Source organism: Marmota flaviventris, chromosome 7 (assembly GCF_047511675.1).
Source record: "Marmota flaviventris isolate mMarFla1 chromosome 7, mMarFla1.hap1, whole genome shotgun sequence".
Lineage (NCBI taxonomy): Eukaryota > Metazoa > Chordata > Mammalia > Rodentia > Sciuridae > Marmota > Marmota flaviventris.
In genome coordinates this window covers 55907296-55933433 of record NC_092504.1, presented here as the reverse complement: position 1 = coordinate 55933433, position 26138 = coordinate 55907296, and the positions used below count along the sequence as shown (strand labels likewise).

The following is a 26138-nucleotide window of genomic DNA, read 5'->3' as shown; positions in this document are numbered from 1 at the left end:
TTCTTTAAAATATGACACCTAAAATATCTAGGTGGCTCAGGATATAATATTCTAAGCTTCAGGCATAGCAGAAGAGAAAATTCTGGATGACGAAAACAAGTCTTATACGTTACCTTCATGGAAGAGAAAGTTATTAAAATACATAGACTGAGGATGTGGCTCAGTAGAGCACTTGCCTAGCACACGTGAGACATTGGGTTCTATCCTCAGCACCACATAAAAAAAATGAAAAAAAAAATTATTGTGTCCATCTACAACTAAAAATTTATTTTTCTAAAAAATTAATACATATACTCCAATGGAAGATAAGATTTGATTCAAGAAGTAATTCAGACCACTAAGCTCAATTCCTTTTTTTTTTTTTTAAGGGATATCATCTTTATTTAGGCTTAATTCTTAGAACCTATCACACTAGTACAACTGTTTATTCATGACAAAGAAATACATTTTTATTAGCATCTTTTCAATTCCACAAATTAAAAATCATTAAACATTTTTAAAGGTCAGCGAAGAATACTGAATTATAAGCTTCATAATAAAATCAATGTAATTTATAGACCACTTTCAACTTTTTAAATTCATAATTTTTTATTCAAAAGTAGAATGTAAATTCTAAAAAAAAAAGATGTAATCATTTTAATAAGTTTAACTTCAGCAGTCTGTGAAATTCAAACTTACTTATTGACACATAAGTCAATAGACAAATTCATTTATACCAAACAACCAAAAGCTCACACATATCATGATACAATTTAAGTATTTATGGTTATTACTGATTTGAAATCAAGTCCCCTAATCAAACATCAGTGCATCAGGATTGGTTAATCCACTGAATTATCACCTTTCAACAAGAAACCAAAAGCAAAAAGTGACATAAAAAGAAAACTACAATTTTAAAATAAGTAACTCTTCCTCTCATTTCAAAAAAAAGTACAATTTTTCTAAAGTATAAAATAGAAAGGTTAATTACATGGGAAAAAACCTGCATACTTTAACTTAAATATCTAGGGGGGAAAAAAAAAACCTCTTTATTTATATACAGACTTAAGATGAATACATGCAAAGTTTTACAACTACTCACATAAGTAGTTTAGAGAGAAGTGTGCCTTATTAAGGAAGTTTTGTTAATTTTATTCCTTAGTTCAATTAAAAAATGATAATTATTTCATGATATATTACATATAAAGCAAAATCATTTTTGTGATTTCTCTGAAAGGTACAAAAAACTTAGGTCAAAATTCTACAAACCAAAGCAAACTGTGGAGCAAAAAGCAATAATAATGTTTTCAAAGTAGAAATACATGATTTATTTAAAACTGGAACTAGCATGCTGCCTAATTAATTCAGAAAGTAGGGAAAGAAGAATGAGGCAAGAAATAAGAGGTGAGGTTAAACAGACAAAATTGCTAAGATACTCCACTTTGGCTTCAGTTTCTAGTTTGAATACTCACCAAGCAGACAGACAAAAACTAATCATTTCCACTGCAGGAACAATAAAGAAAATAGAAAAACTTATCATTCACTATGTTCTACTAATATTTCCTACAAAAATGAAAAGAGGAGTGTACTCTAGTGGTAGGGTACTTGCCTAGTGTGAATATGGCCCTAGGTTCAATCCCTAGCACCACACACACATAGACACAACAAAAGATATAAAAATGAAAAGAAATTTAAGAAAAACTACACTTCCACCTAATTATTAAGGAAAAACATAGTTTAAGTAAATCTCTTAACTGTAATAAGAATTTTCATTTCTAAAACAATAGTCTGAGAAGGGAAAAGCAGGTAGCTATTTTAAACTCCTGGTAAACTGAATCTTTATACTCAGGTAATAACTTTTCAGCTATCTTTTAAAGATACAAAAATTTTCTCCTCAATCATCTAAAATCCCATGTAAAAATAAAAATGGATCACAGATGCAGAAACAAAGGTAAAAGGTGAAATGATTTATAAAATAGGTTATGTCATTACCAAACTGGGAATCAGGTCTAACTTGCTTCCCTGTAAATGTATTATAGATACATTGATAAATATCAAGTGATTAAATACTAAACTTAGTTTTATCTTTAACATAAATTAGGATGGAAAGAGAGGCACCTGATCAAAAACATTCCAAATAAAACTTCAGGAGCTAGATATACAACTCTGTAGAGCACTTGCCTAATATGCATGAAATCCTTAGTTTGACCCCTAGCACCTCTAGAAATAAAACAAAATAAACAAACAAAAATTAAAACAAAACAAAACTCACTTCAGAATCCTTATTCAAGGAATTCTGAAATTCTATTTTTCAACTTTTAATAGGTACAATAATTTAATTTACACATGATTTACTCTGTAACATTAATGCTTCCAGTTAAGAAACTGGTCAACCCTGAGGTGAAAAACACTATAGGAAAATGTTAACCGGTGGAAGATGACAGAGGGACAAGACAGGAGGAGGCTAGGTCTTTTATAATATAGTTGAACCACTATTCAGATTTTGGAACCATCTACCTCCAGACTTCCTGTTATAAGAGATAATTAAACATCTTTGATTTTTGAACTATTGAAGAAAGGAAGGGAGGAAGGGAGAGAAAGTTTTACATAGGATTCATAAAACACACAAAAACACTTTTTCTTGAAGAAAAAAAAAGGTTAAAAACTTGAGTCTTATGAATATTGAGCTATGAAGACACATAAAGCTGAAGTATTTGGAAACAATGGGCTATCTCGAGTCTTCGGCAAGATCACAAACTACTCAAAAATTCTTTGACCTGAGGGAAGAAAAAAAATATTAACATAATTTTTTAACTAATTTGAAATATCTAATATTTGTCTTCATTAAAGTGTATGTAAAAGCTGAAGACCCCAAATATATTAGTAACTTTATGACAATACCATACCATTTATTTCCCAAAGAAATATTATTAAATACTTCTGTAGTAAAAGATCAATGACCTAAAAGGTCATTCTAGGAACTACTTAATTTATATCTAAGATTGATGCAGTTCTAAACAGCCATAACACTAGTTTTATCCCTTTATTCAAATACCAAAGAACAGCAATGTGTGTAGCTTTAATAATAATCACAATAGTTTAAACAAGCTTTGAAAATCAGGGAGTAGATACGTAATATTTCTTAAGCACAAATTTCTGTCATACTATGCAATGTTAGTGTACTGAGAAAGTTATATAAGTTCTGAGTTGAACCTAGCTAATTGAACAACACCACAATGCAGGACTCTCAATCTCTACGTATTCTAGACTACACAAAAATTCTCCTGAAAAGACAGAGGTTATTGCCTTGTAAACATACCTAAAAAAAGAAAGACAACTGTTAATAATATTAATAAAAATAAAGATAAATAATAATATAAAATGATTCTAGTCAAAACAAAGAGTTAGATAAAATTAACAAGTAGATTTACAGACTCACTAATATTGATGTTTAGCTGTTAGTACAATGACAATTTTAATATTATCAGAAATGAATTTTATCCTATATTTTTGACATTACTAATAGTAAGAAAAAGTCACTTAAATTTTACAGATACGTTTTACATCATATGATGGGGAAAACATATAACAACTATATACTCCCTTAAAAATATCAAATCCCTATTTATAATAAACAGCTGACATTCTGTGACAAGAGAAAGAAAAAAGTCAAAGATGCTCCCAAAACTAAACAACAAAAAAATTGTGGTTCCTCTTTAGACCTCAGATCACCAAGATTATTCATGTGGGTATAGGAACATTTCCTATATAATTACCCCTACTATTGGCTCAAATGTTTATTGACAATTCTCTCCCCATTCCTTTATCAATATGGCACCACTCACTTAATACGATCAATTTCCAATTATCAGAGAAAAAAATAATTTTGAATAAGATAATAATAATAATTATTATTGTTATTATCTTAGGCAATGTCAGTTCACCCTTAACATGGTTCCATCAAAACTCAAAATAATCTCTTAATCTCAAAACTTCAGCTAAAAATGAAGTCCATATGCTTCCACTGTGAATATCCTCCATATTGAATTTAGTTGAAAAAAGTTTAATTTTATAAGCAGTTTATTATTAATTCACCTAAATATTGGTGGTGTGAATAAAGGGGAACAAAAGGGAAAGAAGCAGGGAAGGAGGTGAGAAAGAACATATCACTGCAATTATCCCTGTCTTACAGAGAAAGAAAAAGACAAACAAGATTCTTCAGGCTACAAAACTAGAATTTAGTCAGGATTTAAATCTAAATACTCTACAGCCCTCTAAAGCTGTCTCTTAAGGCAACTTTATATAAGCTTCCTGTTCAAAAAGTTTCTGAAGTTTTTACTACTGTTTTAAGTAAGGCAAACAAATATTAGTTTATAGTTTTTGTCTAAATCTACCTTTTCAACCAGACTTTCATGTTTGTCCTTAAAGTCTTCATTAACATCCAGTGTTAAGATAGGCACCTCTTGTAGATAATCAAAATTTGTTCTGTTTAAAAGGAGAGAGGTGAACAAAGTTAGAAAAGGAATGAAAGAGAAAATTTTTAAATGCATTTTTTTTGGTAGTGCCAAACCAGGGCTTTGCACATTGTAAGCAAGTGCTCTACCATTGAGCTATATCTGCAGCCCTTTATCAATGAAAAATCAAAATACTATCAACATTTTACACTAAAATTATCAACCAGTAGCCTCTTTCTTCTCATATAGACTTACTGTAGGTAAAGAAAGAATTAAGATGTAAGAACATATAGGCACTGTGACATATGATTCTCAAACAAAAAATAGGATAAATTAGAAATTTTTTCATCTTAAGCTGGGTGTAGTGGCACATGCCAGTAATCCCAGTGGCTCAGGAGGCGGAGGCAGGAGGATCACAAGTTCAAAGCCAACCTCAGCAACTTAGCAAAGACCTAAGCAACTTAGTGAGACCCTGTCTCAACATTTAAAAAGGGCTGTGGATGTGGCTTAATGGGTAAGCATCCTTGCTACCAGAAAAAAAAAAAAAAAAAAGAAAGAAATTTTTGTATTTTAAAGATGAGGAGGACTGGGGATGTAGCTTAGAGGTAGAGCACTTGCATAGCATATGTAACATCCTTGGTTTGATCCTTAGAACTGCCAAAAAAAAAAAAAAAGGAAAAGTCTTACAGAAGTCTTTCTGAAACTCAAAGACTATCTAAGGTTATGTATCAATAAGTGAGACTGGACTTGAGTCAAAAGCTGAGTAAGGACAAAGTCTATGTATTTAACTTAACAACTATGCTTTATTACCTCTTAAGTCATGTTTCATGAAACAAACTTGAAAAATATTACATTAGTCCTCCCATTCGATTAAGGACACATTCCAAGTCTTCCACTAAATTCCTAAAAATACAGATATACAAATCCTACATACTATGTTTTTTTCTTATACTCGCATATACAAATTTAATGATTTTTCTCTCTTTAAAATACCTTTATTTTATTTATTTATTTTTATATGATGTGAGGACCCAGCACCTCACACATGCTACCACTGACCTATAACCACAGCCCCTGCTTTTTCTATCTTAAAAGTGGATTTTTTCAAAACCCTCTTTCCTTATTAAATTGAAAATTTTCATTTTTCCACTTAAAGGAAGCTCTTAATGGCTTTTCTTTGGCATATCTCAAATTCAAGTATCATTCATAACTCATGGAGTCTAGGGCCATTAGTAAGTAAAACAAGGGTAACTTGATCACAAGTACCATGATACTATGACAGTTGATTTAATAACAGAGATGGCAATTAAATGACTATCAGGCAGGTCATAAGGGATGACTCAGGTCTGTGCTGTACCAGATGAGATAGGACAGGGCAAGACAGCACAAGATTTCATAACACTACTCAGGATGGTAAACAATATTTTAATTTTTGATACTGAGTTTCACTATGTTGCTCAGATTGGTGTCAAACTTCTGGGCTTAAACAATTCTCCTGCCTCAGCCTCTGAGTAGCTGGAACTTACTTGCACACCTGGCTTGGTGAGCAATTTTAAACTTCTGAATTGTTTATTTCTGAAATTTCCCATTTAATATGCTAGGTAACTGAAACTATAGAAAGCAAAATATCAGATAAGGGGGGGACTGCTTGCTGCATCTTAAAAATTATTTCTAAAAGAGAGTACCTACGTAAGGCACAAAGAGATAAATTCTTAATCAATTGAATGAAATGCAATTTTGTAACTAGGTGACACTAGTTATAAAAACCTCAAAGAGGGCTGGGGATATAGCTCAGTTGGTAGAATGCTTGCCTTTATAGCTCAGTTGGTAGAGTGCTTGCCTCGAATGTACAAGGCTCTGGGTTCAATCCCTAGCACCACAAAAAGGAAAAGGAAAAAGAAAAAAAAAATCTTCAAGGAAATGAGATCTCATTACAATCAAGAGAATCAAAATCCTTGGGGCCAGGGATGTGGCTCAAGCGGTAGTGCGCTCGCCTGGCATGCGTGTGGCCTGGGTTCGATCCTCAGCACCACATACAAACAAAGATGTTGTGTCCGCCAAAAACTAAAAAATAAATAAATATTTAAAAAAAAAAAAGATTAAAAAAAAAAAAGAGAATCAAAATCCAAACTAATTCTAGAAGATATCAGTAAACAAATGATTAAAAATGAAAAACTTTACAAGTTGCTATTCACATCTTCCAAATTTTAGATTAAAATTTGATTTAGGTATTTATTCAAAATGAATAATAAATAAGAATAAGGAAGTCTTACTTCAGTGTTCTATGCAGGAGCCAACTTTCATGTTTATAATGAAGCTTCTCTAAATATTCAAGAGGAATGTCTTGCTCTTCAGTTCTTCCTCGTAAATATATCCTACTTAAGCATTTCTAAAAGCAAGCAATAAGAAAAAAAGACAAGGAAATTATTTTTTCTGTTGCCATCAAAATTTTCTTTTCTGTGCCTCTTAAGTTATGCTAGCCAAATTCTCTTTTCTTCTAGAAAGTTGAAGTAGTTCATTTTTCCTTCCATATGGCTTTTCAGCCATTTGATAGCACTATACTAAATAGTACTTTCAAAAATAAGTCAAAATAACTCTTTAGTTTTCACTCTCCACATATGAAATATACTAACCAATGTAAGTTTGGTAAAAAGAGGGAGAAAAATTCATTAAACATCTACTTAAAATTTTTATAGGACAGCTAAAAGGTACGGCAATCTTTCAATCCTACATTTTTGTTAATCAAACTTGAACATCTATGTTCAGTTAATATAAAATCACTAAAGGCAGTGGTTCTTAACGTGACGATAACTCTAGATCACCACAACTGAAAAGAACATGGGATGTTTTGTGCCTGTTCTATATCTGCATTATTGAATAAAGTAGCTACTACCCACTTATGGCTTTTAAGCACTTGAAACATGGCTAGTGTAGTGATAAAAAAACTGAATTTTAAAATTTTATTTAATTTTAATAGCCATAATTTAAATAGTCACATTATAAGTATGGCTCTAGATCATTTTCCCCTGAAAACATACATACATACAAAAATTCACATAATTTGTGGGGATTCATAAATCCTCAGAAATTTATCATGTATCCAAAGACATAAGAACCCCCAAACTCCCTAGCCCAGTGGTAAATCATCTGTGCAGCATGCAGAAGGTTCTGGGTTTGATCCCTAGCACCATAAAAAGGAAGGACGGAAGAAATGAAAGAAGGAACAGATGGATGGACAGACAGAGGGGGGAGGGGAAACCTTCAACCTAAATAACATGCATAAGCCTAGAGCAGCATATAAACTGTCTTTCAAAGTCTATTATAAATTCTCTTTTTCAATAATTAAACATTTAGTCAAACTATATCATAAACAATACTGATGAGAGGCTGGAGTTGTGGCTCTGTGGTAGAGTGTGCGCCTTGCATGTATGAGGCACTGGGTTTGATCCTCAGCACCACATAAAAATAAATAAAGGTATTGTGTCCATCTACAACTAAAAAATATTTTTAAAAAATACTGATGAGATAAAACAGTAGTTTTGTGTTAGTCTTTAAGAAACTGTTTCCAGCAGAATAAAATCATTAGTATTCTTTATGCTCTTTTTTAACATTCGTATTCAAAAAGATTCTTCTCAAAAATAAAAGTGAATTTCAATATTATTATAACTGCTGAATCCTGGCTTATTTGACATTTAAAAAAAAGGAACAAAATAATCTACTGTAATCAGAAACCTAGATCTTTTGACTTACCCAAGAAGTAGAAATTTAAAAAACAGAGAAACAATGAGAATGCAAGTGTCAAACCCAGAAAGCTTCCAGTTAAATGTAAGATCCTATTATTTAGGTTGATTTCATGAAAAGCATCTACTTGATCTTCCTGGATTTATTATATATTATGATGTAAACAGAACAGCTATTGCAGTTATAATTTATCATAAAAGGCATATTTTCAAGGGAGCTCCCTTAACTAAGTCTCTTCTCAACTTAATGGTCACTATCTACTCATTCAAGTTACAATTATAAAAGATTTTCCTTGAAATGAACCTCCAACTTTGCCATCCATTCAGCAAATATTTACTTATCTCCTACTGCATACCCAGACCCTATCCTAGGCATTGGAAATTGTACGGTAATTAAAATATCCTAAGTCCTACCTCATATGCAGCCTATATTGAAGAAGTTGCTTGAGTAAAATGGGATGAGAAAGTCTGCAAGTTAGGAAGAAATAAAGATGAAAAATAAAAGAGAACTGAGCGGGTTCTAAAAGTGCTACTTGACAAGTCTTGCTTCTACTCTGCCAAGAAAACAGAACAATTCTATCAATAAAGTTGTAAGTTTGGAGATGAAGACATGGAGGGCTGGAGTTGAATTAAATTGCCTTCAACACACACCACTGAAAAGATTTCTAAATACTACTTTAAATTTTCAATGGAGCAAGTGAATTTTTATTGGTTCTCACCTCTGGAGTAGCTCGAAGATAAATGATTCCATCCAATTCAAGGCTTTGGCCAAACTGGTTATTCATCCAGTCATGCCAGTCTTGATATATTGCCCACTCTGTTTCATTCATGCAGTCAGATTCATACAAATTAGATGCAAAAATATACCTGAAAGAGAGGATTCATCATTTTTTTAAAAACCCACAAAGAAATAGAAAATAAATCTATTAAATGAATATGAAATATTCTCCTAAATCCTGTGGCAGATAGTGCCTCAGATAACAGAAAACAAACAAACAAAAAACCATGAGTTTCTTCAACTATGGGCTACATGTTCTTGGTCAGCAGTTCTCCCAATGTCATGTGAGGACCACTGGAAGTCTCAAAGATTCTTCAAGAAGTTCTATGAGAGGCCAGGTTACTTCACATACTACTACATCTCAACCAAAAGAAGATATAACATACTGAATACAGAAGCACAAATGAAGATCCAAATTTTTCTATTAAGTTAGACAAAAACATGCAAAAGTGTAAAGCACTGCTATTTTTTTCACTACTTTTTGTTTAGAAAAATATGTTAAATTAAAAATGTTACCTATGTTAATATGAAATTGGTTTATTGCTAATTTTAAATGAGTAAATAATTTTAAAATATTTCTCAATCTAAATTTATAACAAGATATACACATCAGTAAGATACAAAGCACTTTGGATACAGGATAATCATTAAGGATAGAAAGGGGTCCTGAAACCAAAAAGTTTTGGAAACTATTCTGAATTAATTTGGAGATTCAAAGAATCTGACATAAGCAGGAAAATTCTAAAGCTCCCTTGGAAATTTTTATCTCACTGGTTCAGGTGAGACACAAGGATATAGAACCAGATTTAACCAGAACAGATGAGAATTTTAAAACTTCTCTACAAATCTGGATTAAATAGCTACTATTCCCTATCATTTCCACAGAAGCCAGAAATTATAAATGCTAAAACTTCTCAGCGATATTAATACCAGAATGCTGAGGAGATTAAATGTCATTATGTATCTCAATTCCTCAACTCAGCCTCTATTATTACTTTAATTCACAGGAAACAGGAGGGAAAAAAAAATGTCCAACTCTAAGCCAAGTTTCCAGATAACCAAGTATAAACCATTTATATATACCTGTCACTGTACACAGATCGTTCAAAAAACAATACAGGTTTCTCTGCATCTTTGAGCTTGCCATTGAGAAAGGCAAGCTGAGCTCGTATCCGACTGAGACAGGCATATGATTGAAAGGTAAAAGACCATCGTTCAGGCTTCTCATACATCATCTGAAGAACATTCCCACCACTTTTCTGAGACGTTGTCAGTTCCTATTTTGAATTTGCAAAAGAAAAAAAAAAGCAATGTTATGAGCTATCTGAACTTTTTAAGGCTCCAAAAAAAGCTATACAAATAAATGCATGATGATTAATAAAACCAAGTTAAGTCCCCTTCCTTATACTTTTTCCCCAGTATTTTAAGTTATCTGAAGCCTAAAAGATCTTCAAATCTTCTTCACAAGAGGTCATAAACTTACAAGCTATGAAAGAAATTATTTGGCTAAAGTAGGACTTTAAAAAATTTTGAATTAATTGTCAATATTTAAAAGCTAAATGAAATTATCTGGATTTATATTTTCTTTTTAAAATGGAAAGCCAAGAAATATTATCTTTTTATTTCCTCTTGGAAAAATAAACTGGGACACATACTCGCCAGTTTATCAGTCCCCACTATTCCCAGATGATTTTCAAACAGACCTAATTCATAGATGCCCCTCAATTCAGATAGGATTACATTCTGATAAACCAATTATAAGTTCAAAATATTGTAAACTGAAAATGTATTGAATAAACCTAACATACCAAACATAAGATTGATTCCAAGTTCAAGAGACAATCTTATTATAAATTATCTTCCCAAGTATATTAATACAATTTTCAACCTCTCCTCTGCAACATTACTAAAGAATTCAATATACTTTCAATATTAACAGGGCAATAACTTTCAACTAGAAGCACCTCACATATTTGTACCCTTGTTCAGAGATATGATTGGACAAACAGGGATTTTTTTCTTTTTTAAAAAATTCACTTATTTTTGTTGTTGTTTTGAAATGTGGTTTTGCCATATTGCCCAGGCTGACCTCAAACTCTAGGACTCAATGAAACTTCTCTCTCAAGTGTCCCATGACAAATTAGACTGACACCACCTAAAGTGACTGACCAATTTTAACAACTGACATCCTCCTAATGTAATGGTAAACAGAAATACACATCATCACTTAGGAATCATGCCCCCCCCCAAAAAAATTAGAACTAAATCCAATCAAGTCTATGGAGGTCTACCTACAGATTTATAGAAAATACAGAGAACTAAGAAACATGGTAAATTTTATCACAGTGATATATTCAGCCAAAACCAGAAGGAGGCAAACTGCATAGAACAAATGACTCAATTTCTTACAACAAATAAATTGCAAAGGAAAAAATAAAAAGAGGCAACTAAGATATTAAAATTGAAAAGACATATCAACCAAATGCAATGTGAAGCTTGTTTGGCTTCTGATTTCAAAATTATAAAAAAAAAATTATGAGACAATGGGGCAACACCCCCAACACAGATTGTTTATGATGATGTGGAACTGAAGTTCTCTGAAGAGTAGCACCTAGATTAAAAATTCTGCAGACTGCTTGACCTTGGCTGAGGATATCATGATTGTGAAGAGATGGACTGTTGGGGGTCAAGAGTCAAAATTATCTTAGTCCCTTTAATAGCCATTCACTTTCAACCTTTGTATCCAACCTAACATCCTCATGACTATTAAGTAAAACTCTCACAATTTAACTAGCGGTATAACTCAGTGGGAGAATGCTCACGTAGCATGCACAAGGCCCTGGGTTTGATTCCCAAAAACTTCAAAAGAAAAAGAAAAAAAACTATCAGAATATAACCATAAGCTTAGTATACCTCTAAGCATCCACCAAACCTAAAACCAGAATGCTAAAAATCTGAAATCTACAGAAAAGATTTCCCAACTTCTCCCCACCAGGGCTTTGTTGAACAAAATATACAGTCTCTGGGACAATAGAAAATCAAATTTAAGACCCACAGGTCTTGAGGAAAAAGTAGCGATACAAGCCCGTGGCACAGAAAACCCACACAGCTCAGTGGTACAGCACTTGCCTAGCACATGTGAGGCACTGGGTTCGATCCTTAGCACCACATAAAAACAAATAAAACAAAGGTAAAATTCTTTAAAAGAAAAAAAAACATTCAATGCAATAAGAGAAGAAAATTTCCCAAATCTTCTGAATAAAAATGGACATACAGGTACTGGTGACATTTAGAACTCCAAAGAGATAAATATGACCATATAAATAGATGATGAGCAGAAATTTGAAACTTTTTGAGCTAGAGTAAGTCAACAATGAACAGGAAGATGAAAACAATTCATCTGATGATAAAGAACACTACACATCTTATATTAGCTGGTTTGTTTGCTCAGGGCTTTTTTTGGTTCTGGAAACTGAACACATGGGGGGTGCTCTACCACTGAGCTACACCTCCAACCTCTTTCTTGAAATTTTATTTTGGGACAGGGTCTTGCTAAACTGCCAAGGATAGTTTCAAACTTTTCATCCTCTTGGCTCACCAAGGATTACAAGTATACTGCATCCAGCATCACATTAGCTCTATTTTTAAAATGTATCGTTTATTAGTTCTTTTATTGTAACTATGCATGTATATTTTCTTTTACAATGTTATTTTTGTTTTAAAAATCTGAGTTCCCCATCTCTTTATATCCATTAAAATAGGTACTTTTTTTCATTTCTAAATAAGTGTTTATATTTTTTAAAAGACCACAGCATAAGGGGCCAAGGTGATAGCTCAGTGGTAGCTACAGCGCTTGCCTCGCACACTTGAGGCTCTGGGTTCAATCCTCAGCACCACATAAAAATAAACAATAATAATATTAAAGATTTTTTTAAAAGACCACAATATAAGACATTATGCTAAATGAAAAAGCTGTCATATTCTTAAGTTATACCCAGTAGAATGCCATTTACCAGGGGCTGGGAAGAGCAGGCAAAGGGAGTGGTTACTAGACATAGTTTTAGTTGTGAAAGATGCAAAAGATTTGTTTTATAGCACTGTAAATGTACTTATTATCAAAGCAGTACACCTAAAAAGGCATTTAAGATGGTAAAACTTTATGTTTTAATAAAAATAAAAATTAATAACAAAATCATATACCTTTTATTTGAATTTCCCAATAAATATAATCTCTCTTGCCCAAAGTAATTCAAAGTCTACTATATTAAAAGAACTTAGAGGATCAATCCTGACTCATTAGTTATAAAAATTATAATCAGCTAGTTCTAAAAATACAAATGCATAAATTAAAACTGAAGCAAAACTTTGTAATAGAATTTTATAGGTATAACACTTACATAGCAATTTAGCTACTTTAAAAAAATCTGTAATTTTTGGCCCCATTAAGTCCACTTTTAGAATTTTATTTTAAAGAAATAATCTAGAATATAGATTTAACTGAAAAGTTGTCTATCACAGTGCTAGGTAAATAGGAGGCTATCACTGCATTATTATTAGGTATTTATATTATATTAAGTATATAATGGTATATACATACAATAAATTAAGCTGCCTTTCATTTACAGAAAAATTTTAATGACATTTTAAATTGTTAAGTCATAATGATTATTATAGCTGAGAAAAACAGTACAAAATTGTATACTGTTGTATCAAATAGGATCTGCACTTATCTCTGGGTAATAAGGTTATAGGTAAGTTTCATTTCCTTCTTCTTTTTTTTGGAGGGGGGGGTGCTTGGGATTGAACTCATGGGCTCTTGACCACTGAGCCACATCCCTAGCTCTATTTTGTATTTTTTCATTTAGATACAGGGTCTCACTGAGTTGTTTAGTGCCTCGCCATTGCTGAGGCTCGCTTTGAACTCGCGATCCTCCTGTGTAAGCCTGTAATCCCCAAGCCCATGAGATTACAGGTGAGGACTACCGCTCCCAGCTTCATTTCCCTCTTTGGATAATCTGACATTTTCTTAACTGTGAAGTGGTATTATTTTATAAAATAAAAAACTGTATTTACCGTTACCCAAACTGGATTTAGTAATTTATTATCACAACTATATAAATGAAACATACAGAATGATGGGATTATAGTGGTTTTTATTCTGTTCTCTCTGATTCATATCCACTATTACTTCATGAGAGAATATTTCACTATTTTATAGGAAATATAGATTATTGGTAAGTGAGAAAAAAATATCAAGGGTTTGAAAAAAGAAAAAGATAAGTTGTTTCAAAGACAAATATATACCTCCTTTCTCACAGTTACTAATTTCTCACTGGTTTCTTAGTATTAATAACTTTTAGATAAAAGTAAAATAGCACTGGTAATACATATGCTAATTATCTTGACAGCCATTCTATAACATATATACATTTCAAAACATCATGTTGTACACTATAAATGTTTCATTGGTCAACTTAAATTTAAAAAAATAAATTTAAGTAACATAATGCTTCACAATTAATAGCAATAATCCCCCACCCCACCCTCGCCAAAAAAACAATTCAGTTCAGGAATACTGCCAGAGCCTAACACTGCTTGCCCTTCCACCCAATAAGATTGACTCCTAAAATGTGGCCAGGTATAGGTGGGCCCTGAGAGATCTGGGAGCAGCTTGACACTGACAGCTCTGGGAATGTCTATCTGTACCAGCACTGGGAACTTGACCCCAAAACAGCAAATAAATCTCATCACCTAGAGCTAAGTACCAAAAACATAATAGTGGTGACATGAAATCAGCATGAAGCTGAATCATGCCAATGTTGTAAAGGCCTATGACGTTCCTGAGGAATTGAATTTTCTGATTAATGATATGCCTTTTCTAGCAATGGAATACTGTTTTGGAGGTCTTCAGAAGCTACTCAACAAACCAGAAAACTGAAGTAGACTTAAAGAAAGCCAGATGATTTCTTTACTGAGTGATAGAAGGTCTGGGATTTGATATTTGCACAAAAACTAAAATTATACCTCAGTTTTAAAACCTAAATATGTAGTTCTTCTGTATGTTGATGGAAAGATAATGAATAAAATAATTAATCTGGGATATGCCAAAGGCACTGATAAAAGAAGTCTTGCTACAACTTTTGTGGGAATACTAGAGATCTTTGAGAATAAGCCTTATACAGCCATTGTTAATTACTGGAGCTTTAGGACCTTGGTATTTGAATGTATTACCAGACATAAGCCTTTTTTGCATCATCTGCAGCCATTTATCTGCCATAAGAAGGTTAGGGATCCAAAGTGTATATGTGATGCTATAGATGATAGGTCTAATCTCATTTTTAATTTTACTGCTCATTCAACAATATCCCCTTCTTACAGAATAGTGAACCTGTACCTTTGAATACCAACTGTCATAAATCATATTGTATGCTATGTGTACCTATATTTAAGATGTACATTTAATAAAATCAAAGAGAAGATGCCTGTTAATTTATAATGTATTTGAAAGCTTATGCTTTTTAAAAATCTTTCATGTCTTGTCACACAAGTTTATAAAGGTCTGCATTCCCTCATCTGAATTTGTAATTTCAAAATTGAAGAAGTTCTGAAAACAAAATTTTCATAAGCTTGATGACAAAATTCATTTGCTTATAAATCTAATATGAACTGACAGTGACATCTATTTAACCCATTTGGTGTGAATAGGCATTTATATTACTACAAAAGTACTAACATGTTTGATTATGCAAGGAGGGCTGCTGTCCCGCCCCATAATCATACATGATTGATTGAAGGTTAATGTAGAATGGTATATACATTGAGAGTTAAAAATTTGAGGGTTTCAGTGGCGCACGGTGGAATATGCCTGTAATCCCAGCAGCTCTGGAAGCTGAGGCAGGAGGATTGATTGTAAGTTCAAGCCAGCCTCAGCAACTTATCAAGGTCCCAAGCAACTCAGTGTGACCCTGTCTGTAAATGAAATATAAAAAACAGGGCTGGGGATGTGGCTCAGTGGTTAAGCATCCCTGGTTCAATCCCCAATGGCAAAAAATACACACACACACACACACACACGTGCGCGCGCGCGGGGATTATTGTAGTATGGTATGTACACTGATTTACCATTCTGAATTCTAAAAATTTCTTTTTTTTAGTTGTAGATGAACACAATACCTTTATTTTTATGTGGTACTGAGGATGGAACCCAGTGCCTCACACGCGAAAGTCTTGCGCTCTACCACTGAGCCACAATCCCAGCCCTTGTAAATTTCTTATTCTGAAACATCTGGCCCCAGGATTTCAGACAAAGGAATATGATCTCTATCTTCTGTTGAATAATTTAGAAGATATTCTTTTAAAAATGTAAAATTCTAGATAGTGTTTTTGTTTGTTTGTTTTGTTTTTTGGTTTTGTTTGTTTGTTTTGGTACTGAAGATTGAACCCAGGTGTTTTAACACTGAGTCATATCCTCAGTTCTTTTTTTTTTATTTTGAGATAGGGTCTCACTAAGTTGCTTGGGGCCTTGCTGAGGTGGGCTTTGAACTTCCAATCCTCCTCATCAGTCTCTTAAATTACTGGGATGACAGGTGTGCACCACTACACTGAGCTTCTAAATAGTTTTTAACTTTGTATATTAAATGATTTATAAATGTAAAAAATTCAGCTCAGTGAAAAAGAACAGAAAGGATAGATCTCCTTAAGTCTATCTACAAAAAAAAAAAAAAAATCTAATAGGAGGCAATTAAATCAAATCAGCAAATATATTATTATTTGGAAATAAGCCTTTAATACAAAATTTGATAAATCATCTAGGTGATAAGTTTTAAAGATCATTTTTATCACATGAGAGAAGGAGACTATGTAATCATTTAAACTATTTCACCCTTTCATTGTATCAAAATTAGTGATGGTGGAATGTGATAATCATTATTATTCAAAGTACAGGTATGAAGACACAAATTGGTATGAATACACTGTGTATACAACCAGAGATATGAAAAATTGTGCTCTATATGTGTAATAAGAATTATAATGCATTCTGCTGTCATATATAAATAAAAAATAAATTTTTAAAAAAATTAGTGGTAGCCTATTAACAGTACAGCAACATTTCAGCCACTAGGTGGCAGGTTTAAAAAAAAAACAGCTTTAAAAAAAACCCCAAACAAGCTAAATAAGCATGTGCATATTTAAATATCAGGGAAAGACAACATTTACTAATAGCCACTCTTCCAGTTCTACAACTTCCAAGCAGTATAATCAAATGGATAACATCCAAAGTAGGGCTGGGCTGGCCAGGACTGGAATGAAAACAGTCCATTTCCCATTGTTGACAATACTCTAAGAAAGCTAAGATTTATACAGTTGGTGAGTCACATAACTCCAAGGAATAGATCAGGGATGGGTTTGGGGAAGTACTGATCTAAGATGAAGAAAACCCCACTTCTTGAGTATAGTGGAGGGCCAGGGAAAAAAAAAAAAAAAAGAAGGATGCCACTCTGCTACCCATTCCCTGACATTCTACAATCTACCCCAAAATACTATTCCCACATTGTTTGAATCTCTGCCTGGAAGTACAGAAGACTAATAATATAACAGCCTTCAATAGACACACACAAAATTAAAGCTACCGTCCAAGAATATGCATCAAATTTCAACAAAGATAATCAAACTCGATGCAGTGGCACATGCCTATAATCCCAGCAACTCAGGAGAATGAGGCAGGATTATAAATTCAAAGTCAGCTTCAGAAACTCAGCAAAACCCTCAAATAAAAAAATAAAAAGGGCTGGGGATGCAGAGGGATAGAGAGCCCCTGGACTCCATCTCTAGTACTCCCCCCAGCCCCATGATAACAGGATCATATGTATACTAGTTACTTTAAAAATGCCAGCTTGGCATTCTGACTCCAGTACATGGAAAGAAAATGTCCTAGCCCATAAACATAAGTGCCAGATTCATGAAGACACATAGTTTTAAAATGATGACAGATACATCAATGTGTCATAGTCTAATGATGTCAGTCACTAAATCTAACCAATCTCTCTGAACTGATTCCAAGTTCAAGAGACAATCTTCTTATTATAAATTATCTTCCCAAGTATATTAATACAATTTTCAACCTCTTCTTTGCAACATTACTAAAGGGTGCGATATACTCTCAATATTAACAGGGCAATAACTTTCAACTAGAAGCACCTCACATATTTGTACCCTTGTTTACAGATATGATTGGACAAACAGGATTTCTAAAATAGTAATTAATGTTCTATTTTTTTGACCTGGATGATGATTACAAAGATGTTAGCTTTTTGAAGTGTTCTTTAGACTATACATAGGCTTCATATACTTTTATTGTTACATGTCAATTAAAAATGGTTAAAGAAACAAATATATTCACCCACTTTAAAGTTCTTTTTAAGACTAACCCTACCTTTCCTCAAAGACAGGAGACACCAATTTCTTTAGAAAATAGGGTCCATCTGGGGAGGAAGTCCCTTTAAATTTAGTCCTAGACATTATAAAGATGGGTATACCTAATTGGCCCCAGACCTAAAGTAACTATGCTTAGCAAATAGAAGGTAATGTTAGTAAAATATTTTTTACTAATTTAAAATCATATATATTCAAAGTCTACAGAGTATCCTGCTAGTAATTCCTATTTGTGTATGTGATTTATATTTTAAATATTCAGTTATTCACAGAAATCCTACCAACAGTTAAACTTTTTAAAATATTTTTTTCACTCTTCTGTCCTGCCCTTTTTAAAGTAAGTTTCTAGCATACATTTCCATTTTTGAAGATTTCTTCTTTCAATTTCAATTCCCAATTCTCCAAAAGTAAAAATATTAGCAATCACTCGCTCCTATACACACAACCAAAAATTCTTCTACTAAAAAAAGGAAATGTAACTGTTATTTGCTTCCTTTCTCATTTGCAAGGCAATGAAAATGATACTTGTGCCCTATAATAGAAGTCTTAAGAATGATAGTAATGATAAAAAGAAATCTGAAATAAACTATTTTCTCTATAACAAAGGTCTTGAAAGGTAAACTAAAATTTTAAAATTTTTTTTGTTTGCTTGTTTTTAATCAAAATATAAAACCCCTTGAACAGGGAGTGAAGGTACATGCCTATAATCCCAGCAGCTCGCCCATAATCCCAGAGACTGAAATAGGAGAATAGCAAGTTCAAAACCAACCTCAGCAACTAGAAGCATTAAACAACTCAGTAAAATCCTGTCTCTAAATAAAATACAAAAATAGGGATGGGGATGTAGCTCTGTGGTCAAGTGCCCCTGAGTTCAGTACTCCCTCGCTCCAAAAACAAAGCCGTTGGAGAAATTTAAATTGAAATTCAATTTTTTAAGGCTTCATTAATTTTTAAACTCTTAAAACACTTAACTTTATTTAGATGCAATAGTAAATCTTAAAAGCATAGGTCAACAAATCTTTATGTATATATTTATATAAATATTCATGTAGCACCACCACAATGAAGATATAGACTTGAAATTTTTATTGGAAAAGAAAAAGATGTTGGTCCTTTAATCCAAAAGATTTTTATTTTATTCACTTAAAATTCTATTTTCATACCTCAAATTCATCTTGAGTACTATGAACATTGCACCATCTGGCAACAGGTTCAGGAACCACTTCCCAATCCTCACAGACTTGTTTAAGGATATTCACAAATGTTGACTTCCCTGCAGCTGTTATGAAAGGAAAGGTAAAATTAAGTAAGAAAACTTGTCAGAAAAAAAAAATAAAGATAAATAATCATCAGCTTTTATAGGATTTATAACAGGCAACAAATGCAATTTCTTAAACTTTCTTTTTTTAAAAAACAGAAATTGAAAGGTCCCCTATCCAATTGTGCGGAGCACACTTGTTACTGTTTTTAGCTTAGCAAAGCCAGAGAACAGAGGAAATAAGAATCTAGTGAAGTTTTAGGCAAGATGTTATATCTGGGAGAAAAAAAGTCCAACTCCAAGACATATTTTCCTTAGCCAAGCAATTCTGGGAAACAGTAAGGCTAGTCTCCCACTTAAAACTAGTTGTGTGAATTTGGGTAAGTCCCTGAACCTCTCTGAGCCTGTTTCCTCAAGAAAGATAATAGAACTTTCTTCATGGAAACTGTTGTAATAACAAATAAACTCTCACTATATTAATATTCATTCCAGGCTCAGATTTTTAGAACCTTCCTGTCTACCAGCTCCACTCTCTCAAGTCTACAAAGAAGCTCAGTTTTTTCCTATCTAAAACTAATTAAGGAACACACAAGTAACCATAATATCAATATGAAGATACATCCAATGACTAGGGTTTTAGAATAAAGAATAATATGATTATTACTAACACTAATAAGCACAATGACTAGTAAATATTATAAAACCTTTCTGCAAAATACTTCCTAAAAGAAGTAATTGTCATGGTTCTGTGTTTTCTACCAAACCTTAAAAAAATAAATAAAAAATATGTACTTTAGTTTTCTCTGACCACTCATTAGTTTCTGAGATATGGGGTTGGCAGGGGACATAGGGACAGCTCATGTATAATCAGGGTATACAATGTTTACTATGTTAAAGTTACCTAGGAATATATTATATTTAATAGTAGGGACAGTCTTGATGTAGAACCTCACAGGGTACAGTGTAGAGCTACATACCTAATGACCACTATACCCTTTCTTTTTTTTTTTTTTTGGGGGGGGGTGGGGTACTGGGGATTGAACTCAGTGGGTATTTGACCACTGAACTACATCCCCAGCCCTATTTTGTATTTTATTTAGAGACAGGGTCTCACTAAATTGCTTAGTGCCTTGCTTTTTGCTGAGGCTGGCTTTGAACTCTAGATCCTGCTGTTTCAGCCTCCAGGACTGCTGGGATCATAGGCATGCGCCACCATGCCCAGCTCCACCACACCCTTTCTATGTGGTTATATTAGACATTGCTGATCGGCATAATGTTCTCTCTCTCTCTCTCTACACATACAAACCCATATATAACTTTAACATCTTTGCAAGCAAAGCTTCTTCTTCCTCATAAACAGGTTCTAAGGCAGGCAAGGATGAACTTACCTTTGACTTGCAGAACTATATTCACAACCTCTGACATTATGCAGGGCAACAGAAAAGAACGAAAGGAATGAGGATGTAGCTCAGTGGCAGAGCACTTGCGTGGCATGCACAAGGCCCTAGGTTGAATTCCCAGTATCACCATAAATAAATAAATAAATAAATGGGAATATATATATGTATATATATATATATTCCCATTTATTTATATATATATATATAAACTTTAAAGGATCACACAAAGCAAAGGGAGGGAGTTAAATAAAAAATTGACACAGAGAGAACAGTGAGACAAATAAAATACAAAAGTCATGTTATCTCCAGAAGAGAAGAAAAACTTTCTAAGGATAAACAGAGTGACTATTACCTCTAGTCATGAGAAAAGCACGGTGATCAAGTTAGGGACTGTAAGGCATCTAGAAGAATGGTTTTAAATGATCACTGAACATTCACTGAACAAAGGAAAAGAGCACCAAGGCATCAGCTCAGAGTCTAAATGCACTGAAGGCTAGCACTTTCTACTTCCTTTATATAATTTTTTTTAGTTGTAGGTGGACACAACATTTTTATTTTTATGTGGTGCTGAGGATTGAACCCAGTGCCTCATATGTGCTAGGCGAGCATTCTACCATTGAGCCACAACACCAGCCCTCAGCTTCCCTCTGATACTGCCTACAAGCAGAATCATGCAGTCTATTTTTTAAATTTAAATGTAATAATAGCTACATTTAGTTCACACAGAGTAACAATACTTAGTCCTAGTTTAGTTCCTTAAATTTTGAGGGGGAAGTGGGAACTGGAAAATAAGTTAATCAATAAGTAAGTATTCTACCAAGGACAAAGGCAAAAGAGAACAAGAACCATAGATATTCACATTAATACTTCTATAAAAATCCCAGGAACTAACTGAATTCTTAATGTCAAACAAGCATTAAGATGATAAAAGTCATTCTGAACAAAGTATTAAGAAGCAGATAAGCCTTCCATAAATCTTTTTTTTTTTTTTTTTTTGGTACCACAGATTGAACCCAGAGGGCTTTAACTAGTGAGCCACATCATCAACCCTTTTTACTTTTGAGACAGGGTCTCACTAAATTGCTTAAGGCCTTGCTAAATTACCAAGGCTGGCTTTGAACTCACAATCCTCCTGCCTCAGCCTCCTGAACTGCTGGTCATAAGTGTGTACCACCATGTCTGGCCAAGGGCTCCATAAATCTAACATTAGGGAGTATTTTAGTAACATAGAACATGAGATAATGAGCTACTTTAATACAAAACTAAAATAACCAGGTAAAATTTACATTGTAGGGCTGGGGTATAGTTCTCTGTTAGTAAAGCATTTGCATAGTATGCAAACCTTGAATCTGATTCTCAGCACTGAAAAATAAAAATAAAAAGTTCAAATTCTAGAAACAGAATCATAAAGAAAAATAGTATTTTTTTTCAGTACTGAGGATCAAACCTGGTCCTTTATTTTTATTTATTTGTTTGTTTGTTTGTTTGTTTTTGGAGGCACGGTTTTGCTAAGTTGCTGTGGCTGGCTGGCCTCAAACTTGAGATTCTCCTGCCTCAACCTCCCAGGTCATTAGGATTACAAGAATGTGCCATAGCATCCAGCCACAAATTTATACAGTGATAGCTTGTTTGAATCTGTCAAATAAGGTGGATGGGAACATGAACAACAGTGCAAAAGCAGTAATAAACATCAACTGACAAAGCCTAGTGTAAAGGAGACAGTAAATGGTGAGGAACACACTCCATCTAAACACAAATTGTTGTTACATAGAAACATAAGCCCAGTGTTAGGAGATCTTTAGATTTTTCATAAGCCAAGAACCTAGATGTTTATGGGGAATCTCAAATTTTTAAAATTCTAGTAACTAACACCCCACCTCCACCCAAATCACAGCAGGAAAATATGGTACAAATGCAGGCCATCAGTTTGCAGATCCTTTCAGTATAGAGAAGTCAGGAATTTTAAGCAGGTTATAACATGATTCCATCTGTATATAGAATGAATGCTCTGTAAGTAATTAAAGAGAAATTGGAGATGGAGTAACACGCTAGGAAATTATTTCAGGTGCTGAGAAGATTACAGATGCTTGCAGGGAAAGTAGATTTCTAGATATGATATGTTACCTAACTGGATTTAAGAAGAGAAAAGAAGATTAATACATTGTGATATTGATCTGAGGTGTTGTCTGTTCAAATACATTTTTATGATGGCATTGTTAACTACTTTTTCCTGTCTTTGCAGATGATCTTTCTTCACAAAGAGGACTCATACCAGTAAACATGCATCATACCAGCAAACATGCATCATCATAGAACTTACACTGCTTAGATGAAATAAGAGTCTCTCCCACTGGTGCCCTAAACCTGCAGCAATAAAATAAGATCTTCTTGAGGGTGTATTCAGTTTTCTTCTGAATGGGTGAAGCATCTACTAGCCTTGCTTTTTTATAGGAACAGTGCTTTGAATGTGTTAAGAAAAACTATACTGTATGCATGGATGACCAGTACCCAACCTACAACCAAAAAAATTCTATCAAAACAGGAAGTGTCAGGAGTAGGTTTCCTGTAGTAGGAAATTCATGTTCACCTTGCACAATGATATGCATGATGTGGTTTGCCCCCAACAGAGTTAAGAACAAAAACCTGTCCAGGGCAATGGCAGATACCTATAATCTCAGCAACTTGGGAAGCTGAGGCAAGAGGATCACAACTTAGAGCCAGCCACCCACACCCAGTGCAACCTAGGAAGAGTCTGTAGAGGGCTTCTGGGTTCAATTCCTGGTATGGCAAACACACACACACACACACACACACACAACCACCAAAAACCAGAAACTGAAACATTAGTGGTCTTTGAATCTCGTTAGTGGTCTTTGAATTGTAACTCCAGTTACTATTTGGATGTTAGGTAGAATTGAGGAACTCCATGCTATTTAGAACATTAAAAGCCTCTTTCCTTGAACTTGAAGGTGTATAGCAGTTTCATCAATAATTGCTAAAACCTAGAAACAAACCAAACATCCACAAGTGGGGAATACATAAATCATGGTATATCCTTGCAATAATACAATATTCGGCAATAAAAAGGAACTACAGAAAAAACACGAATGAATCTCAAAAGCGTTATGCTAAAAGAAACAAGACACGAAAGGCTAGACACTCTGATTCTATTTATATGACATTCTGGAAATGGCATAACTCGCAGGAATTAAAAAAAAAAAAAAAAAAATCAGGTCAGCAATTGCCAGAAAGAGAGGAAGGGAGAGGATGTTGGCTACAAAGGAGCACAAAGGAACTGTGGGGGGCAATGGAAATGTTTTTTATATTGATGTGAAAAGGCATTATGTTTGAGACCTCATAGAACAGTACACCTTAAAAGGGTGAATGTAACTTAACCTAAATCACACCTCAAGAAATCCGCTGTATCCGACCCACCACCAAAAGAAACCCTTCCCTCTTCGAGTGCCCAAAAAAGACCCGTGCAGCGGTCCAAAGCGCGCCCCACAAAGCCCGCCCGCCCGGCGCTCAGCCGGACCAGCGTCCGCCAGCCTCGGGAGCAGGAGGGTAGCGGGGGAGGGCTGGGAAAGATGCTTTGGGCGGGAAAGGAAGCCGGGGCCGCGTCCTCACCTCCAGACTAGATGGAGGCAAAGCCCTCACCTAATAGCAGCTAAAGGCAGCGAAGGGGACCTTCAGACGCCACCGTGATTCCCCCTGCTTTGAGCCCAACATTCACCAGGGGTTCTTACCGATGTTCCCTTCGATGGAGATTTTCTTGATGGGGGTACCCTCGGAGCTAGTGGAGGGAGATGGGCAGTTTCTCTTGGGCGGGGTGGCCATTCTTGGTCTTTGGCTGCCCCAAATGCTTCGGGCAAGGAGGAGAGCACAGATGCGCGCACGAACCGGAACTCGCCCAGACCTGACCCAGTTAGGTTTCCCCCGCCGGCGGGTCCCTAAGTTTGACTTTCGCGCGCAGAGGCAGCTGCCGACGGGGGCGGGCCAGTAGGGTGGCTCCGCCCCCAAGCCCTCTACCGTCCCCTCGGCCCTCTCCCACCTCCGGTGCGGTCCACTGCGTACGTCACGACGGGTCACGCGGTGCCGCGTGTGCGGCGTCGTGCGGGAGCGATTCCAAAACCTGGGGGGAGGGGAGAAGGGGTCCGGGGACATCGGGCCAAGGAGGGCTAAGAGCGGGCCTGTAGTTGGAGAATTCACGTGCTTCTCCGAGTGGCTTCTGGGAATAAACCGAAGCGTCAGGACAAAATTAGACTTGAAATTTTGAACTCGTTAGGGGAGAAAAATCTGTGGTGTAAAGTCAAATGTTTACCCTCTGTTATCCTGTAAGACCCATCAGCAAAGGCTTTTAGGAAATGCATTGCCCTTACTAGGCAGTTTTTTATAAGCGCTTTTCTTTTTTCCCCCACAACTTGAATGTTTATTGTATACTTATATACAATATATACCTATAGGCATATATACATGGGTTATTATAGAAACACATTGGTTAAGTCTAAGCTCTTTTCGAGTTAACTAGTGATCCAGTGCTAGATCCTGTTATTATCCCCATTTGCCATTGAGGAAGCAGGCACCCAGAAACTGTTTCGTGTCCTGAAATGGGCACATGGAACTGGGATTAGAATATGGGTAGTCAGACACCATTCTCAGAAAGCCTTTCCTGAGATTCCATACCCCTCTCCATCTGAATTGGATGCCCTCAGTGCTGTGTAGGGAACCGCAAGACTAGGTAGGTTTCTTTTAAGCATGACAATGGCATAATTAACTTTTGACTCCATCATCTGGCAGTTAAAACACGTATGTTGATTTTAGGATGTCTATTTGTGTGCCATGTACTCTGCGGAAGCTAATCTAGCTGGGGACAACTAGAGTTGTTCATTTTTAGGATGGGTTATACCAGGTTATTACGCTTCCTGGAAGTAATCAAATTCAAATCGTCTACAGAAATCAAAAGGTTAGTTTTAACCTTGCAGCTATGGTCAGACCCAAAATGCATCTGAAAGCAGAGCCAGAAGAAGGGGAGAGTGGATGGTAACTCCATTCTCAAAACTAAAGAGCAGAAATTAAAACAAGTCCATGGAGGAACTC

At 34.6% G+C, this 26138-nt stretch overlaps 1 protein-coding gene across 1 annotated transcript; it reads right to left on the bottom strand.

Moving 5' to 3' along the window:
- Window positions 1–362: 362 nt before the first annotated feature.
- Window positions 363–25012, bottom strand: Dck (deoxycytidine kinase). The gene is made up of 7 exons (XM_027950869.2): window positions 24788–25012; window positions 19547–19662; window positions 10035–10228; window positions 8893–9040; window positions 6707–6822; window positions 4374–4464; window positions 363–2756 (listed from the first exon to the last, which is right to left on the bottom strand). Exons 1-7 carry the CDS (start codon window positions 24876–24878, stop codon window positions 2730–2732), a joined length of 783 nt encoding a protein of 260 aa, XP_027806670.1. The 5' UTR covers window positions 24879–25012; the 3' UTR covers window positions 363–2729.
- Window positions 25013–26138: the final 1126 nt, after the last annotated feature.